We start from the raw sequence: 19,401 nt of genomic DNA on the forward strand, positions 1-19,401 counted from the left end.
GAGGGAGCCTTGGGAGAGTGACTTGCTGGCTCTGCGCTGTTAAAATTTGGAAACCTCATGGCATTTTGCTGCCTCTGTCTTGCTGAGATGCACATCTCAGCCACATACTCATGGAAGCTTGGTGTCTGTAACCCCAACCCCTGAGGGTCCTGCTCCCTCACCAGACCTGCTGGAACAGCCCTCCTGTCCCATGTCACTGCAGGTGGTGTCCCCACAGGCATGATAGTGCTGGCACTGCTCTCCAGCTCGGTTTGTCATCAGCTCACTTGGTAACTCCTGCTCCTTGAAAATGTCATGTCAGTCATGGACCTTTCCACAGGCAGATCCATATCCTTCATTCTCACAGGCCTGAAAATGTCTATTGGTACAAAATTGATCTGGGTCATGTTTCCTGAGAAAATTCCTCACCTGCCAAGCTCCTGGCAGGTGCTCAAATGTGCTTATTTTATTATTGAAACCTGTCCAGAAGTCTTTGTTTCAAAGAACAAATAACAAGTCTTGACAATAGGTGTTCCAAGGAATGGGCTCTGCTGGTCCTGTGCCCAGCGCTGTCCCAGGTGTTTCAATGTTAAAGGACACAGAGCTCATCCCATAGAGTGCTAACAGTGCTGAGGAAGCAAACCACAAACGAGAAGCCCTGAGTCAGGTTAAAGAACAGTGGCCATTCCTCAATATTCCATCAGGCTCAGCCTCACATCCATTACCTTCTGTAATGAAATCAGATCAATATTAATGAAGTGACAGGAGTGAAGCCGTGCTCTCAGTTCACAGTTTACTTACAAATCCAATAGAAGCTGCAAAATGCTCATTATCCATGCTTATTAGGGAGGAAAAACCATTAGTTACTGCTGCTTGGGATGGCACAAAGCTTCACAATGCTCACATGAACCTCTCCTTCCTCAAGCAAGCCCACCAAGCCATAACTGGCCTGTGCCTGACCCCAGGATTCTCCTTGATGCTGGTTCCAGGGTCCCACACTCCCAGTCCTTGTCACATTCCCCATGCCAGGGACCCGTGGCCAGCAGAGGATTGAGAACGGCGAGAGAACGGTGTGAGAAGGGCTTGGCTGAAGGCAGAGCAGCCACCAAGGTCGCACTGACCCCATGGGTGGTGTGGAAGAAGGCGACATGTCACCAGGAACAGACCAACCCAGCAGCCACATGCCACCAGCAGAGGAAATGCCAGCAGGTCACTGGGAGCACTTCATGGACACTTCACACAGGGGTGGTCCTGTGCCAGCAGGACACCAGGAGGCACCACCTGGAGTTTTCCCTGCTGCTCACCTCAACCAGCGCCTCATTCCCGGCAGGACCTGCCAGCTGCCCTCACCCAGGAGCACTCTGAGGAGGTTCTAATCTGAACCAAACAGCAGATAAGGAATACTGGCTCATCCTCAGGCATCATGAATCTTTCTGTCCTCCCACGAAGACAAAACAGGGCATCTGTCCTTGTTGAGAGGAAAGGACTTGGGGGAGTGTCGCTGAGGAGTGAAAGAGCAAAAGCTCTAAAGAGGAGAACAAGACTGAGCGATTGTGGAAGACAAACACTACCTGGCCAGGTGATTTTGGAAGAGAGAATGTTAAAGGTTTTTGAGCAGCCCTACAGCACTGTGGGAGCACAGGTAGCACAAAGGGCCTTATGCCAGGGGAGGATATCAGGTTCCTCTGTTGGCAAGACTGAGCTCTCCGTTTTGAGAAGCGGCCTTAAATTATAAATTCCATCGGAAGCTTGATTCCAGAGGCGCCTCAATCAGGACAATGCAATTATTCAGTCTTGATAATTCTACATTAAACCATTTAACGCCCATCACTAAACTATAATTTTCTTTTAACAGGGTTAAAAAGAAAATTATTTTATTAACTTTAAACCCCTTTAGCAGGGTTCAAACTTACCTGAGCTGGGCTGAGAGCAGCACCAGGGAGCTCTAACTATAACTTGGCTTCCTCTGCTCTCCCCAAGCTGCCTTCCTGTGCAAACATATGGCACTGGCCCCTATACATCTGATGCCCCCAGACATACCAAATTTAGCATTTCCAGACACTTTTAAAGCCTATTTGCTGTCATTTTTGACCTTGGAGGTCTCAACTTTTTCTTTCAGAAGTGCAGGGCTGGGAGATCTTGATGCTCCAGCCACTGCACAGAAATACAGAAGGAGAAGTTTTACATCAGGATTCTGTTGTTGTTGTTGTTGTTGCACAGTTATTTATTAGCAAGAAATGCTCACTGTTATTAGGCTCCAGATAGCAATAGTCCCTGATTTCAGACATCTGTATGTCCATGCCACTTCCATCCTTTCTTCCAGAGTTGTCCCACCATGAGGCATTAATATGAGGAGCCTGGATCCCACAGGGCAGGTGGGAGAGGTACAGATGGTAAATATAAAACAAGGGGCAAGAGAGAGGCAGTAGAAATATCACAAAGGATAAGGAGGGACAGGTGTGGTGGCAAAGCCAAAGAAGAGATAAATAGCAACATTCTTACTGTCTGTGGCTAAAAGCCTTGGTGTTATTTGAGGCAGATAAACCCAGGGTTCAGGACACCAGCTTCTCTTGTAGAAAACTGAAAGATTATTCAAAATTAATTCAGTGTTAAAGAAATAATATGTCACTGTTTTGGCAGCGTGGGCATTTCAGAAGGGTCACCTGACAAAGAGGAGGCCTTGAAAAAAATAGTTTTATTCTCATGTCATCACCCTGTAGGCATTTCCCCTGGGCCCATCCCACAGCTCCTCTACCATCCTCCCACCCCGGCTGTCTACAGTGAGATTTATGCAACCAGCCCTTCAGTGCTTCATTCTAAAGCATAGTGTAATTTTTTTCTATTCAGACAAGTTCATCAGAAGAACTCTAGGTTTAAAGCATGGTGGAAATGATTCATAAAAAACAAAGAATAACCACTGGGGGTTTTTTTTCCCTCAGTCGCAAGCGCCACGGAAGCAAAGTGGTGCTGGATGTGCAGGCAACTTTCAAATGTCTCCAAAAATTCTGTAGCACCAGCTGAGCTGGAGAGGGCAAGGCACAGACGGCAGCCAAGGTCACTGTGACAACGGGGAACATGCTTTATATGCTGAGCAGCACAGGCTGGGAGGCGGCAGACAACAAGGGCTTGACGCATTTGAAGTGTCGCTCAAAGTTGAGCCAAGGTTTCTCCTTGTGGAGGTACCTGACAGCTGCAATCAGCTGCCTATTTCATGTCAGCATTGATTCCAACTCCAGGTCTTGCAATTCTTCCTGTAATTTATTCAGTTCGTAGTGATTCACCACATTAAAAAACAGGTGGGGAAAAATCCCCTCTGATAAAGCACCATGGTTACGGGTCGAAGATCCAGCCTTGCTGCACTGACAGCAGTGGGAATCTCGTTCCTGTCTGCAGGCAAGGCCTTGCCCACTAGGAAATTCCAAAGCTAAAGGTCTCGGTTCTGTCCTCATTTACCTCTGCTAACATCCAGACTGACATTTTGCTTTAACATTGCTTCTTGAGCTACCAGTTTTTCTGCTTCTGAAGTAAGGATGATGATAAAAGTAAATGCAGTCCCATGGTGGAGCATGGCAGCCAGTGAAAACTAAGGGGTGGATAAGGGAAGCAAAATAAGCTGACAGTTTATAATACATTTTTGTTTCCTCCAGTGCACAGGTGAATTGAAAGGCTTCTTATATAAATTTCAGTGGGATTAGTTATGAAAAGTGCTTTCTGTCACTCTTTTAAATTGCATCTTTCAATAAATGCTTCATCTTCTACAGCTAATCCTGGATTTATGCAAAAAAACTCCCCAAACCACCACCCTGCTTCAAGCCAACCCTGTCCCACACTGCTAAACATGTGAAACAAAGTCTTTCAGACTGTATCTGCACCCTTTCATTGTGCATATTCTATTACCCCCTGGAATGGAGGTAGGGGCTGTTCTCAGTTCAGGTTCAGATAGTTTTACACCGTGGGATATTTGAGGATAAATACATGTAATTTTAACAACAAAAATGTTGGGGTTTTTTTTTAATTGCCTTTTTTTTAATTGCCTTAAAGTGGGGTTGTCTCTTGTCTCCCAAAAGGTCCAAAGCCTGAGCTACCGACCCTGACTTATGCAAGGAAGGGGCAGCAATCCCTCTGAGCCAAATAACTCTGGTTTTCCTGTAAAAACCTTTTCATTCATGAGGGACTCTCCGGCAACAGGCACTATAAAGTCAGTGGGAAAAGGGACAGCCCAGAGGCTCCAGTAGAAGAGAAGGATGGTGAGGTGGGACCCAGAGGGGAGAAAAGTGAGAGGACAAAGGGGAACTGGGGGAGGAGTAAATTCTTTTCATAGTTAGGCAGAACAACAGAATAACACAGTGTGGACAGGGACCCCAGAGGGCTCCAGTCCTGTGCTCCCAGAATGTCCAGGTTGGATCAGGCTGCTTCATTCATTGCCCAGTTGAGATTTGAACATGTCCAAGGATGGAGATCCCAATACCTCTCCTGGCCTCTATCCCACTGTCTGAACACCCTCAGGGTGAAAAGCTTTTTCTCATACAATTCCGGCCTTCCAGCCCTGTTCAGCCGGGTTAAGAAGGCAAGGCACTCCCAGGTGCTCCCTGGGACATGTATGTGCTTGTTTTCCCTCCTGCCCATTATATAACCCATTTTATGATTCCTTTTTGGCTTTGTTTTTATGCAGTAGCTCTGTAACTGTCTGCATTTCCAATTATAAAACCTTTATATTTGATTTAAACCTGATAATTAAGCTGTGATTTAGCAAATTAACCCTATTGAAGCCCAGAGGTGTGAGACGTACTCTTTAGAACCTTAAATATTTGGTGTTTAATTGCATCCAACACTGAGAAAGGTGCAGGGAGGTGGAGATGTGATTGTGTAGCTAATTCAGGCCCCTAGTGCTGACAGGACAGGACCTCATACATCCCATCCAGACCAGGATTTGCTGCTGTCTTCCACCACGAGAATTCGCCAGATGCACAGAAAAACTCAGTTGGTCCCTGGCATCACTACGAAAGTTTGTCATGTCCTTTGGCTGTTAGAAATCCTGAACCATGATCTGCACTGTGGTTGCCTTTGTGTTCCCCTTCAAGGTCAAGGCATTTCTAGCTGCATTCCCCACCTTTCAGCACAGTTCCAGGCCACTAGGGTGGAACATCTTCCTCTCTTGCCATCAGGATTGACAAACTAAGAAAAATTTAGCCATCCCCTAATTCCCTGAGTTCCCAAGCAGTGCTCCCAGGAGGCTGAAGCATGAGGGCCCATGGAAGGAAGGCAGGTCTTCACAGTGGGCAGGATGGTCAGGGACAGGTGCTGTGGCCACCTGCAGCCAGGTTTTTATGTTCTCACAGTCATTGTGCCAGTAGCTTTCATCCCTTCCTGTCCTTCCCCAGCACCAAATCCTTGGTTCTCGCTGAGCTGTGTGACTTTTGGGGAGGAGAACGTGGATGTTCCAGTGATCCTCACACTGAGGATAGCTGACAAGTGCTCAGTTGGCAGCAGGGAGGAGCTGGTCCTGAATTTATGTGCCTTATTCTCAGATGCTTTGCCCTTGATCACGAGAAGCAGAGGGTTTTATAGGACACGAGAGGCAAATCAGCCTACGGGGAAATTCAGTTGTGGGAAACAGGCTTAAAATTGTCCCAAAACAGGCCTAAAATTGTCTTATAAGCCTTTAGCACAGTCCAGAGGAAAAAGTGTGTGTTTGTCTTTCTTCAGGGCTTCACAACACCCAGCTCTAAGTGTCACTAGCCCGCAGAGGAACAGGAGTGATCATAATGCTCAGAAAATACCCCCATTCGCTACGTCAAGCTCTTCCAGCAACACATCAAGCAGCTCTTCACTTTCATCAGAACCAACCAGCCAGATCTCCATGGTTCAGGATCAAACCCTGCTGGACATCACCTCCATCACTAGATTGGCCCCAGGGGAATCACCAAACCCTCAACCACTTGAGCAAAGAGATACAAATTTAGCAATATCGTGTTCCAGCCCACTCGGAGCAAGGACTATTCCAGCATCTTGCCCAGCCAGCCTCAGGCTCAATCTAACACCCAGCTCAGCCAAGCCACAGCAATACTCTGACTCCTCTCCAGTCAGCCCAGGGATCAACACAGCTTCCTTCTCTACCTTCTGTCCTCACACAGCACAAAACGTACAAGCTTCAGCTTCAGATCACACACTGACCCCAACCAGGACAAGCACAAGGCCTCCAGCAACAACAACTCCTGAAGAGAGTTCCCAGGCTCCTGGCTATTCTAAAAGTGAATTAAAGAATACAGGAAAGGGGTTTGAATCAGATCTGGAAGATCCTGATCATGAGAGGTATGTATCCAGACCACACAGGTGTCTAAGTCCTCAAATGACCCATGTTGGTATAGAATCATTAAGAACCCCCCATAAAAAAAATTAAATATCTTTATGATTCAGACATCCCCAGTGTTTGTTTTTCAGTAACTACCCTGTTCTTCCACTAAACCCTGTTATCCAGGAAGCAAAATGCCCTGTTCCCCAAACACTCATTTAGCTCTCCAGACCCGATGACAGACCTGGGCCAGGTCATCAACCTCAGCTCCTCCAACAGGGCACAGTTTTCAGGCGCCTCCTTTCCTTCCAAACGAGGCAGCACAACTTTCCCTTGTACCAGCAGAGAGAAGCTCTGCTGTCACTTGGAGCCTGACAGAGCAGAGCAGGGGATGGTGCTCAGCGACGTGGCCAGGATGTCCCTCCCAAACCTCCGCTGTCTGCTCTGACCCCAGGCAAGCTGGGCTGACCCTACTCCTCCAAGCCTCTGAACTCCACCCTGTCTCTGCCACTTCTTTCCTTGGCAGGAGATTTGTAACCACACAGGAATTCCAAGCCATGGAGAAAGAGCTAGAGGATGTAAAGGAAGACCTGAAATGCCTGAAGTGGAAGGTGAGACACATTGGTGAGACGGTGCAGCCCCTGGCCGAGGACAGCAAGAGGTACAACGGCTACACCCTGACGGAGCTCAAGGCCATGGTGCAGTTTGAGGACGACCCTTACAAGGCTGCCCACAAGATCCTCACTGCCCTCTTCAGCGATGTCTACTGGCCACAGCACCCAGCCACCGAGCAGGCCTGCAACTCCCGCTCCCTGCCCAAGCCCAAAATAGACCCAGAGCTGTACATGGTCTACTGTGATATTCTGAAAAGCATATTCCCTGGAATTAGCAGCCAGACCTTGAGGGAAGAGACACAACACATGCAGAAAAGCACCCAGAGAGCAGTGCAGTAGCACCAGAGCCCACAGATGTTGTGCAGAGTGCGAGGTCTCCGGTGACTTTAGAGGACTGGACTGTGCTAGGTCCCGTCGGCTGAGTCTGTCCCTTTTAGGTACGGATTGTCTGTAAAGGTGTTGGTGAGCTCTGAGCCCTCGTGCCACTTGCCCAACGACACAGAGTGGGAAGGCATCCTGGACTCTTCCCACATTTTAGAAAACAATTGCTCCTTTAGTGTCTCTTTCAATCTGTGGACGTTTCCTTGTTTCCAGCAACTACAAATGCTGACAAAAGAATCCCAAGAAGGTGTTGTACGTCCAAGCAAGGGCCTTCTCCCAGCCCCAAACAGACCAACCAACCAGCATCTGGGTAGTTTCTATTTTCTAGAGTGTATCATTCATTAAATGACATTACTTGTTAGAAAATAGTGCCTGTTCTTTTTTATTTATTTGTCTAAAAATGCTTTGCACATCAAATCAATCAGCATCATAACTTGAACATGCACTGGAATGAGACCTGGGCATTTCAAACCCTCCTCTGCCCAACTGAATCCTTGGTTTCAGGGGCACAAACCCAGGGCACGGTGGTGAGCAGCTGTGGTGAGACCACCCAAGTCCCCTTTCAGCTAAAGGGGGCCAGGGCACAAAACTCTGCCATGTGCTCCTAAATCACCAACCCAGCGGTGAGACAGGTGAAGGTCTGTGACCTCCAGCTCTCCCAGTCTGTGGTGACTGGCCTGACAGACCAGCTCAGATGTGTTAACCCAGATGAAAGGCTGGGGCCCCTTGCAAGGGTCCTTCAAGGGGAGCACTGCTATGGAGCCTGTGCCAAGGGATGGGAGCTGCTGGTCATGGAGGACACACAGGAAAATGGCCCTGGAGCTCCTTCCTCCCCACCTGGGAACCAGCAACTTGCCATGGATGAACAGTTTGTCCCCCAGGTTCTGCCCACAGGCCTGGCCTTGCAGCCTGTTCTGTAAAGGTGAGAGTGGAGGGGTGGAGGGATGTCCTTGTGCTACGTTGCTCAGTGCCAGTGGCAGGGACACTTCCCTGCCCCACTGGTTCCCCCAGTCCCTCTCAGAGTCAGTGACACTTCTTGGAAAGGGTCACTTCCCTGGTCTCAGTGTGACAAACACATCAAACCCCAGAACACATCCATCCTGCTGCTCCCTGCCACGCCCCAGGGAGGCCAAGAGGCAACCTGAGAGTTCAGCCCACCTTCCCCTCTGCTGGGCTGCAATCTACCCCTAAAGCTTACTCCAAAAATAACAGGGAGGAGGAAAAAAACAATTACAAAAACACTGAAAGCAGATCATTCCCTGTGCCACCACAGATCCGGACACCTTGGGTGACGAGAAGGGGCCATAGCCACGCACTCTGTACCTGCTGGCCACATCTAAAAAAAACAGGATGGTCTTTTTGGCTTAAGCTCCCTGTTATTAGCAATTTATTTCCCTTCCAAGATGCTGTGGAGACGCAGGCACACACACAGCCTCTCTGTGCCACACTGCAGCCAAGATTCACAGCCACAGCTGGCACCTCCAGGTACCTCCAGGGACAACAGGGCTGTACACAGCGTGTGCCCTTGGGACAGTGACAGCACCCAAAGGGACTGGGAAAAGCCAGCTCCCTCCATAGGTGGGCACAGGGGTGTGTAGGATGATCGGAGTCACTGGAGATGCAGTGTCCCCTCAGAGCAAATCACCCAGGCTGGGCCATCTCAAAACAAATGGAAGGCTCTGTGCACCGTGGAAAAGGGGGTTTGAGTCTCACACAAACACCCCCCTGCATCCTGTTCTGCTTTCATGGCTCTTTCCTGTAGGAAAACATCCCTTTGGATCACATGGGTGGGACAAGGCTGATCCTCCTCCTGCAGAACTCACACAGGCACTGCTCCACACTTATTTTTCTACGGCAGACCAGACCCCCAGCTCTCTCAGAGGTCTCTCTTTGGAGCTTTCCATAACCTCCAGTGGACACTGAACTGACAAAAACACATTCAGCAATATCAATCTTTATACGTTGCATTGCCTGCCCTCCCTGCCTGTAAAACCTTAACACATTTGTTTCTGTAAGAGGAGGCTCTGTGGTATCTCATGTACACGAGGCCAGACAATATGCTCAGATTTTCTCTTTTAGCCTCATTCTCTTCATGCCTCAGATCCAGCACAAGTCCATGAATTATTTTTATTAGCCTTACATCATCAAGGCTGGTTCTGTCACATAGTGTCAGTTCTGGGTCCCTTTCAGGTTTCAGCATCTCCTTCTACAGGGTCAGTTGTGCTGTGAATCACCTCCACCACTTTGGAGCTGTGCATTAGGGCTTTTACCCTGATGGTCCTGGCTTTTAGCTATTCCAGTGGAATTTCCAGGTTATTTGCATCCAGCTGGAGCTGGCCAGTCTTGTCAGAGCTTCTATACATTATTTATACATTATTATTAGGTATCTGCACCTTCTGAGCCCTACAGTCTGTCCCAGAGCTTTGCCAGCCACAGCAGCCCAAGTGCTCAGCTGCGAGGGAAGGGGAGGAAAGCAGCAGGACAAACCCAATCCTCCTGTCCTTTACGGACTCCTCAATTCTTCCTTTCCCTCTGCTGCATTTACACCACTGAAGGCAGCTCTGCTCTGTGAAGATGTCTCAGTCTTCAGTTACTGCATTCTCTTTGTGACCCTTTCCTTGTACTTGAGGCACCTTTCCTGATTTTTATACAGGTAGAAAAATCCACTGATTTTCTACACATTTTCCTCTTGTTGATGTGCATTACCAAGTCCTTTCATCCTTCCACAAGTCTCAGCTTTCCTTGCTGCTTTGTTGGGGAGAGAAGCACAGCTGTCTGCCCACAATCCCAAAGAGTTTTTCTGTGTCCAGCCTATTTTTCCTGTGTTCACCCACTCCTAACACAACAGGAGGGCGAGGGCTGGCTGCCCACACCTGCAGGAAGAGCCCTTCTCCCTGCAGAGTACAAAACTGAGTCAGCACAACCAAACCAAGACAGCAGTGTCTCAAATATACAGGCCTGAAAGCAATTTTTTTTGGCGTTGATTTTTAACATCCCGCGCTTGCCAGAATGTGCCCTGTTACAAGCTTGCTCTGTCTTAAGGCTCTAGGTCTTGCTGCCTGGTATTCAGACAGAAAAGCAATTATACAGCCCCATTATTGTGACAGTTAAAGAGATTCAGCCATTCTTGGACAATTCACACTGATTCGAACCCCGCCTGCATGGCTCCTTAGCATAGATTAGCCTTCTCTCCAAAATGTTATCACCTCCACTTGTATGGAGACAGGCAGGGCAGGCAATCAGACACACAGTGAAAAATTAGCCTCTAAATCCATGTTGCATTCTGTCTACTCTTCATTAAAATATTCTTTTTTCCTTGAACACATATTCTCAAGCTTGAATACCCAATACCCGACCAGATGACTTTCTTTCCTTTTCCCTCTTAACCACAGGCATTACATTTGCTATTTTGCAGCCATTAGTATCACACTCATTCAAGGGACGTGCTGGCTGTTAGGCATCCATCCCTGCCTGTATCCTGAGGGCCTCAGAGCCGTGGCACAGGCTGCCCTCCCCTGTGTCATCTCCCAGAGCAGATGTCTGGTCAGAAGTGTGAGGACGACGATACCTTTTCCAGCCTCAGGCAATCTGTAGTTTGCACTGATTGATTGCATTAAATAAGCAACCTATTAATATCCCCCCTGCTGTGGCTCGATGGGCTTCAGTTGGCAGAACAGATTCTACAGATAAGTTATGTTAAACAGAGGGTCCTGATGCATACTGCTCCTGGAATCAGAATAATTTCAGCTGGAAAGAGCCTCTGGAGGTCAGCTTGTCCAACCCCTCTGATCAGACAGCATTCCAGTAAAAAAACCTGAATAATAAACACTGTGCTGCAAAAACTAAACCATTGCAATAAAAACAAACTTCTAACAACAACAACAACAACAACAACAACAACAGATAAAAGAACTTAATTTACATCTGCATCAGTGGATAAAGAAGATAAATGGCAAACTTTTTGTAGCACTGGTTTGGAGGGCTCTTTGCTGGGGTTAGATCTACATGCATCACCAATTCATTTGTCAGCCTTCTCATTAATATCTCTAATGCATAATTGCAGTCAAAGTCACTCACTGAACCATGCATTTTATGACCTCATGGGTTACCCCTTCGTACTGTTAATAATAATATCCCTGCATAATGCAAATGCTTTATGCAAAACAAGTCCACCAGCTCTTCTGCTTTATGACTAAAATACAGCACAGCAAGTTTTAGGTAACTGTCTACATCTTGATATCAGCTATGGGTATCATCCATCCTGAATTGAGTCACAAGGGTTTGGGCAGTGCCATTAATTACAATTAATGCCTTCGCCATTAATCCTACCTGAATGCCTGCTCCTCACGATGTGTTCTCTACACATTTATACACCCAGTGCCTCTGGCACACTCCATTTCAACCTGACTTCAGAAATTTCCACAATAAATCTACAATCTTTGTTTTCCAAGGTGAAAGTGCCTCTCGAGAGGCTTCTCATTTCTCACATCCATCCGTTTCTGTGAGTGGTTACTTTTCCACTCTGAGTTGGAGCCCTCCTCCACGGACCTCTCCCCTCCTTGGAGTCTGACAGGGAAACAAGTGCCCTATAAATCATCTCTGGACCCTTATTCCCAACCCACAGGCAGGTGACAAAGGTGCAGATGTCCTGAGGGCCTTAATGCTGCTCCCCCAGGAACAACAGTGACACCAGGCCATCCCAAAGGGCTTCACACAAACACAAGGACAGAACACTGATCCTCCCAAGCACTGCCCTGAGAAATGCAGATCATAGCTTCTTGCAGATTTATTATGAAGAGTAAATTATCTGAGTGGCCCAAAGAGAGTGATTAAAATACACATCAATGTCTTGCTGGGTCAGTGGGTTCTGATCAGATCTCCCATTTTGTGTTAATATTCAGATACGTTACTACCCCAGAGAGATGAATAATAGTGGATATTTAATTTCTCTGACAATATTAAACATAATGAAAAGTCATACTATCATCCCACATCCTTCCCCATGAATTCTGGCCACAGACAGATCTCCTGTTGGTAATGGAAATGTCACTTTGATTTATCTATTCACCAACTAATCCTTACCAAACAATTTCCACTATACAGCAAGCCATCCCAAAACATTCCTTTGGAAACAAGCCAGAACTGACATTCACTGTAAATTAGTTTTTACCACTGTTTAGGCTCAGACCATTTCAGGTAGCTTTGCTACTTACTCTATTTTTAGCAGTGTCTCCAGCATACCAGGAATGAGGCAGATCATAAGACTTCTGCTAATCTGCAAATCTGAAATTATAGTTGAGAGATGGAATTTAATATTACACAGCTCAATGACAACAACAGAGATGACCTTTCTGCAATACCAGAAGTCTTATCCATGCTGATCTGGGCCTTTAATCAGGGCAGGGGAAGTACAGGGTATTACGTGTCAAAGGAAAAACTTTTTCCTATTAGGACAGTTAGGAATTAAAACAGAGTGCCCAGAGAGGCTGTGCATCCTCCATCTCGAGAGGTTTTCCAGGCCAAACCGATTGAAGCTCTGTGTAACCTGGTCTGACTTTTGTAAGGTTAAAAAAAAGGTGTGTAATTGCAGAAAGCAGTCAGGAACACCTTTGATGAATGGGAACACAGAGCCAGGAATAATAAGAGGCAGGAACAGCCCCACTGGGGTGTTACGGGGCTGAGCCCCACCATGTCCCAGCACCCTGTGCTGGCCAGAGCATCCTCCTGCTGTGCTGGGGCTCCCTCGGCCCCCGGCCCTTTCTGATGAGACATAAAAGCTGTTTCCTGCTCAAGATGAAAGTTCTTTCCCCAGCTTGTTTCACACAGAAACCTCTGTTCTGGCAGCCAGCTCACGCTGTTAGGCAGAAGAGAATTCTCAGTGAGAGATAAAAGGGCTCATCTGTCCTGGCTCGGTGTGTTTACCACAGCAACCTTCTCTTCCCCCAGCAAAATGGTGCCCTTGGGTGAGGAGTCATTTCCCTGAGAAACCCTCCCAGCAGCTTCCTCTGTGTTCCCTTTCCCTTCTGCTGACCACACTTGCTCTGCAGCTCTGTTTCAGCTCCATCTGCACTGGCTGGGGAGAGTCTGGACACCAGCTCAGTCTGTAATTCCCACCTCCCTCCCTCTCTCAGGAGGCAGCAGCTGAGTTCCAGTCTCTTCCTGGCCCTTATGATGGCTCTGAGGTGCAGTGTCCAGACCTAAAACTTCCCCTTCCACTGCTCCCACCCCAAGCTCCTGCAGGGCCAGAAGACTTCCAGGTTGCCAATGCTCCTCTGCTGAGCAGGAGACTTGGCTATTTCTAAGTTCTTTTAGCATTCCCTGACATTCACCTTCACATGCTTAGCCCAGCACGATGTTCTGTCAAACCAGTGTGAAGCTCCTTTTCCAGTTAGATCCAGAGAAGCTGAGGAAAACAAGCAATGGAGCTCTGAAACGACAAATTCCATGATCCCAACCAGCACTGCTGCATTTCACTTCCTACATCCTGCAGCATCTTCTCTGAGAAACATGCTGGCTCCTATCCCCTCCCACTGTGTTTTTATCCTCCTCAAGCTCCATTCCATGTACCTCCTGCACAAGCAGGACCTTACCTCAGGTGCCACACTCCTGCCACTAAACTCCGGTAATTCTTTAATAATGTTGTTTCCCTCCATCATTCTTTTGGATATTTGATTTTACACTTGGGCGTGAGACCTGCCTGCTTTTGTAACTCAGGAGTTATGAATGCTCTGGTCTGGTTGACAAGGAGGTGATCAGTCACAGGTTGGACTCAATGATCTTGGAGGTTTTTCCATCCCTAATGCTTCTGTGATATCTTAGAGGGAAGAGTTGAGCGTGAGCTAATTGTATCTGTCTGATATATTTCCTTGGACTTATATTCCCCAAAAAGGCCCATCCTCTTTCCACAGATGGCACAAAAGCTGTGCATGCTGGCATTTTTGGAAGTCCCATGAGCAGTAGGACAGAGCCCAACACTAAGAGTTTGTGAGTCAAGTTGATTTTAGTCACACCAGAGACCTTGAGCGAGCTGAAAGCTAAAGGCAGGATCTCACTGTGGTCTCACTGCATAATTGAGACCTTCCAGAAATAACCAGAACACCTGGGGAAGGTGGCTCAGAGGTCATGAGGTGGATGTTTTCCTCTCCTAATTAGAGCCAAAGCAGTGAGCCATGGGAGGAGGCTTACAGGGTGTTGGAAGCAGTATTCCAGGCTGGGAAACTCCTACCCTGCTGCTCGGTGGGATGGTCAGTCCTCTCCTTCAGCCAGTAGCTCAGGAAGGGAACACCAGAGAGGTGTCGGACAGAAGGTCTACAGCCTGATTTCCCCCTTCTCCAGTAATTTCTAGGTCAATAAGAAGGAAGTCACCAATTGCAAATGTTTCCTTTTGGGCCCAGATCTTAACACTGCAGCACTTCACAGGGTCCTGAGCCAGGGTGATGGGAGCTCATGCTGTCAGACAAGGGTGGAAAATTGATCTCTTCCCAAGATTTAGAGGCCAGTTGGACAAGAAATTACTCCAGCTGGGCACTCGGTCCCCATTTCTCAGCTCTTCCTGCAGCTTGGAGATTCACTCTATAATTGCTTTCTTAGTCCACATTTTATCCTCAGCTGACAGAATTCCATTAGGGTGATACAAGCTGTGTGATAAAGGGATGTTTGTGTCTCACGTGGGCTGTAAGTCATTTCTCAGCAAACAAGCAAATAGTCACAGAAATGGGCAAAGAGGCCACTGAGCCAGGAAGTCCCTTCCTGTGCTCTGAACAGCAGGGCCTCGGCCCACAGAGGGAAGCAAACAGTGTGTCACACCCCCCCCTCTCTGTCTTCAGAGGAAACACCTCCAAAATGAACAGCTCTCCTGGAGCATTTTTGGGCAGACAACAGCCCAGCAGGCAGACACGCAGCACCGCCATCCCCAAAAATAGGGACCCCACACAAACAGGAGCCACGGTGCTGTGACACAGGAGTGGGAGACACCCCAGATCAGAGAGGAGGTACCCTTCATGTGGGAAACATAAGAAAGGAAACTAATCTTGCCACACATCTGAGCACATACGTCTGCAGAGTGTAACAGGTTGGTCACACCAGCAAGGCGAAGAACAGTGACTGAGCAGCACTTTCACAATGGATTTGACAGACAAATTGACCTAAGCATAATGATGCAGCTAAAAGATAGTCATGATGGAAAAAAAGCTAAAAAGGAACCCATGAAGGTGCCTCAAATGCTGCAGTGTGCACAGGTTCAGTACCTGCAGTATGTGGTGAAGGACAATGGTGAAGCCATCACTACCTGGTGTGTGCTGGAGTTAACATTTTTTGAAGAATGTTGGAAGAGATTTGACTACTTCAGTGACTTTTACCAGAAGAGCAGTTCCTGTTGGAGCTCAGCCTCCTGGATCAGCAGCCCCAGAACACAGAGGGCAGCCTAAGGGACCCTACACAAGGTTTGGATTCCCATCACTCGCTGTATTCCCCAGGGTGGTGTGGAGCTGCAGCCAGCAGTGAGGACAGCAGAGAGCAGGAGGGAATGGGGATTGCCTCTCTTACCAATCAATCAAAGGAAAGCTGACTTCATCCCCCGCATGTGGCAGAACCCAGATGTCAACACAGCCCTTCATGTTTGCTCCTACCTGACTTCTGCTTTTCCTGGGAAGTGAGCTTTTCCTGGAAACTTAAGAAAGCTTTAAAACTCCCCATTCAACTTCCCTCACGCACTGCTTTCCCCCTCACAGCCTCACTGGCAGCAAGTCCTGTCTCTGGCCATTCCAGGGTGTTCCAAGACCTCCATCCAGTCTCACAACAGCCACTCATGGGCCCTGTCAGTGTCACCAGCCCAGCACACATCCCTGACGTGGTAGGGCTGGGCATCACCAGGGCAATGACACACCAGGGACATGGTAAAAATCCAGCAGGACCAGGAAATTTTACAGAGAACAGCACCACCTGAGCAGGATGCTGCAGTGCAATTCATGTCCCAGTCCAGCCTAAGCCATGAGCAGGGCTCAGTTTAATTTAGCTGCTGGATGTAGCTCCTGTGGGTTCATGGATGAGTGCCCTGACTCAGGAATACACAAGTTTCCATGTCTTCTATGCTGCCCTTTACACCCTGCATCACTGCTTGCTCCCTTATCCACGGACAGGTGCCTCTCCCTGCTGTTGAAATGCTCCCGGATTAAAGCACAAAAAGGCAGAAATTGAAAAGTTGCAGGCCTTCCCAGGCATTTCAGATTTCACTGTGAAGACTGACAAAAATATCTTTTTCTAGATCAGAAAGTAGGCAGCCTGGCATGTACTTCCTCACAGATTATTTCTTTATCCTCTGCCTTTCTCAGTGTCACTGTGGGACAAACAAACTCATTTCTGTTATCTTGATCCAAGCCCTTTAAATCCAATCACAACAGGTAAAGGTGAGCAACCATGGCATAAAGGTCTTTGCGTGGCCCAGATATTGAAACCGAGTGAAAGTTTATTAATTTACATCAAAGTCTTCAGCAAGAATTCATATTAATCCTTCCTTTTCCTTTGCTGTGCTTTTCACAATGTCAAATGATGTTACTGGGCACATCCTTGCTGAATTAGCCCTGCTGAAACTGTGCCTGACATTGACTCAAGTGCTCTGTGGGGATTTTCTTGATTGCATGTTTACTCTTCCTCTTGTCCCTCCTGCAAATGCCAGTCTGACATGAATGTACTTGTGAGCAGTTAAAAAAAAAAAGATGAAAAATGGAATAAACCCATTTTTTTAACCCTGATTCACTGAGGAAATGAGTCAAGTGTCTATGTTTGAGTGTATAGGGCTGACTAGGACTCTTAATTATCTTTGGTTATATAAAGGGTCATTACATCTCAGCTCCAATTAGGAGGGCAAACACTGACAGTTCCTACCCCGCAGAGATGAATGAAGTATTTTCTAAACATCATGCTGCTCTCTAGAATGACTGACTAGAACCAAGGACTCCATTAGGCTGTGCCTTGGTGGCTTTTGTCATCCCAGACAGCAGGCTGGCAAAGTCTTCTTTCACACACAGACACTGTAGGGGAAGACGTTCTACAACTTGACAATTTTTAAAAATATTTTCAAGACTATCATGGTCTTTCCACAGTGTGGCAGTTGTGGGGAATCTCTTGAAAGGGTACAAGGGCTGCTGGGAGAGGATGGTAAAGGTTGAAGCCACTGCACTGCCAGGCCAGCTGCACTGCATTCAGATTTCCAGGGGAAAAGGTGTTGAAAACTGGCTGCAGTCACCAACTGCGGTGAGGTGGCAGAGAAACACAAAGAGAACTGTGACCCATCTCAGCTTCACCAAATAGTTTGCAATAATTTCCAAAGCCTGGAGCATTGGGATTGAAAAATCATTAGTCCACCATGTGGGACTTGAGATGCTCCAGACAGAGGAGACAGGTGAGAACAGGAAGTCCTCTCAGCCTCACACCTTTCCAGATCAATAAGAAAGATGCTGTTTAGTCCCAGGAAACACAGCAGCTTTCATTTCTCTGCACACCCAATGCAATTTTCTTAGAGGAACAAACAATGTGACAGGCCCCATCCCATCTAGAGACTGCCCACATGACAAATCTGTGATTGTGCCTCCAGTCTTGAAAGCCCTGCTACACCCTCTCCCCTTCCAAACGCAGACATTTATATCTGCTCTGAGCACTTCCAATATCCCTCCTCTCAGCTCCTCCTATTTTTCATTTGGAGTTGCCTGTCATATGATTTGGAGCAAAAATTAGCACTTGGTTCTTGGTAGAACTACACCAGAAACAAACAAGGGGAGAGTTCTCAGAACAACTGAGGGTTCTTTAGTCAGTGCAGCTTGGGAAGAGTCCTTCAACAAAGTACACTGTACTCACACACACTATTTTACATTTAAAAGTAAAGTTTTGTATTTAGTACAAAATACATTTTTTTGCTCCATCAATACACAGAAATCTGGGAAATGCATTGTTATCTTGTGTCCTTTCAGCTCAGGCAACAGCAGTGAAGTTTTAATAAGCAAATATACAAAATATTACACTCCTGACAGGGCAGAAAGGGAAGCAGCACAGTTTGGTCCCAAACTGAGCTGCACCAGTATCTCTGGTTTATGTGTAAAAGCACATCCTGACTTCAGCATTCAGTTCTCTCTGGAAACAATCACAGAATCACAGACTGGCCTGGGTTGGAATGAGAAAGTTCTAAATGAAAATCCATGGAAGAAATGTACAGGTTGTCACGAACACCAAGTTTTCAGGGAAAAGTACATTTGCATAGCAAATCCTGCAGCATATTTATTTGGTTAGAGTTTTTATTTAAATTACTACATGTGCAGGGTATTTTTTGTTTAAAAATGCATTTCTCTCCTTACCTTCTGCTAATTAAAAGGCATTTACCATTTCTCAGAAGTGATGATCTGTTGCTGGCAACATCTGGTTAGTGCAGCACAGAGGCATGGCCTCGTTGTTCATATAAATTCAGGCAAAATAGGAGGAAAAAACATAGCTCTGTAGCAGGACTCTGAAGGATGTGCAGAGTGCCTGTCAATGGCACTCCAGGCAAAACACCTCACTTGCTTTTTCCATGGTAGTGAAATGATGAAAGAAATAATTATTTCACTGCAAAACATGAAAAGGTGACAGCTGAAATGCACTTATTAAACCTTGATAAACCCACTTCCTGATCTCCATTTCCTAAAAGCATCCATCACATTTCTGCAAGCCCAGTGGAACCTGTCTAGGTGTCAGAAACAGTGTCAGCTCCTACAGACAGCCCTGGCATCAAAACATGCCCAGAGACAGATAGCAAAAGAGTATTTCCTCTAATAAGTGCATTTCCCAGACAACTATTTACAGGCATCAGAAATAAAGCAACACCTTCTAGTGAGGATCTTCGTGATCATCCAGCTAGGACCTAGGAATAAAAGCTTTAGAAATAATCTAAAAAACCTGTGGACCATCCTGCTTAACCTAAGTTCACAGTACTTGGCAGAACAGCTGTCAGCAGAAAGGTTCTCACTCTCTCCTTTATGTTCCTTCTTCCCTGGATTTTCAGTTAAGAGATAAGGGAGAAAATTCAGACAGATCATGACCAAAAGAACCCCAGGAAACTGAATTCATGCTTTAGATTTCTTTTTGAAGAAAACTTCCTGTAGCAACCAA

General features: G+C 47.0%; 2 protein-coding genes across 5 annotated transcripts in view; one reads left to right on the forward strand and one right to left on the reverse strand.

Moving 5' to 3' along the window:
• Positions 1 to 7,634, forward strand: part of GSG1L (GSG1 like) — a 56,593-nt gene extending 48,959 nt beyond the window's left edge. For 2 of the 3 annotated variants that reach the window (XM_017741247.1, XM_017741248.1), the window contains 2 exons: positions 5,686 to 6,291; positions 6,798 to 7,634. In XM_017741247.1, the coding sequence (XP_017596736.1) occupies positions 5,686 to 6,291; positions 6,798 to 7,224 (1,033 nt within the window). In that variant the 3' untranslated portion in view covers positions 7,225 to 7,634. Of the gene's footprint in view, positions 1,559 to 5,685; positions 6,292 to 6,797 lie in introns of those variants that run through there. The other variant, XR_001864304.1, reaches the window with a different exon arrangement.
• KIAA0556 (KIAA0556 ortholog) overlaps positions 5,118 to 19,401 on the reverse strand; it is a 70,427-nt gene continuing 56,143 nt past the window's right edge. For both annotated transcript variants that reach the window (XM_017741246.1, XM_017741245.1), the window contains exons 27-29: positions 18,200 to 18,209; positions 12,455 to 12,459; positions 5,118 to 5,129 (exon numbers count right to left, since the gene is read on the reverse strand). The gene's annotated coding sequence lies outside the window, so the exon portion shown is untranslated. The remainder of the gene's footprint in view (positions 5,130 to 12,454; positions 12,460 to 18,199; positions 18,210 to 19,401) is intronic.

Source organism: Corvus brachyrhynchos, unplaced genomic scaffold, assembly GCF_000691975.1.
Source record: "Corvus brachyrhynchos isolate BGI_N302 unplaced genomic scaffold, ASM69197v1 scaffold58, whole genome shotgun sequence".
In the NCBI taxonomy this organism is placed as follows: domain Eukaryota; kingdom Metazoa; phylum Chordata; class Aves; order Passeriformes; family Corvidae; genus Corvus; species Corvus brachyrhynchos.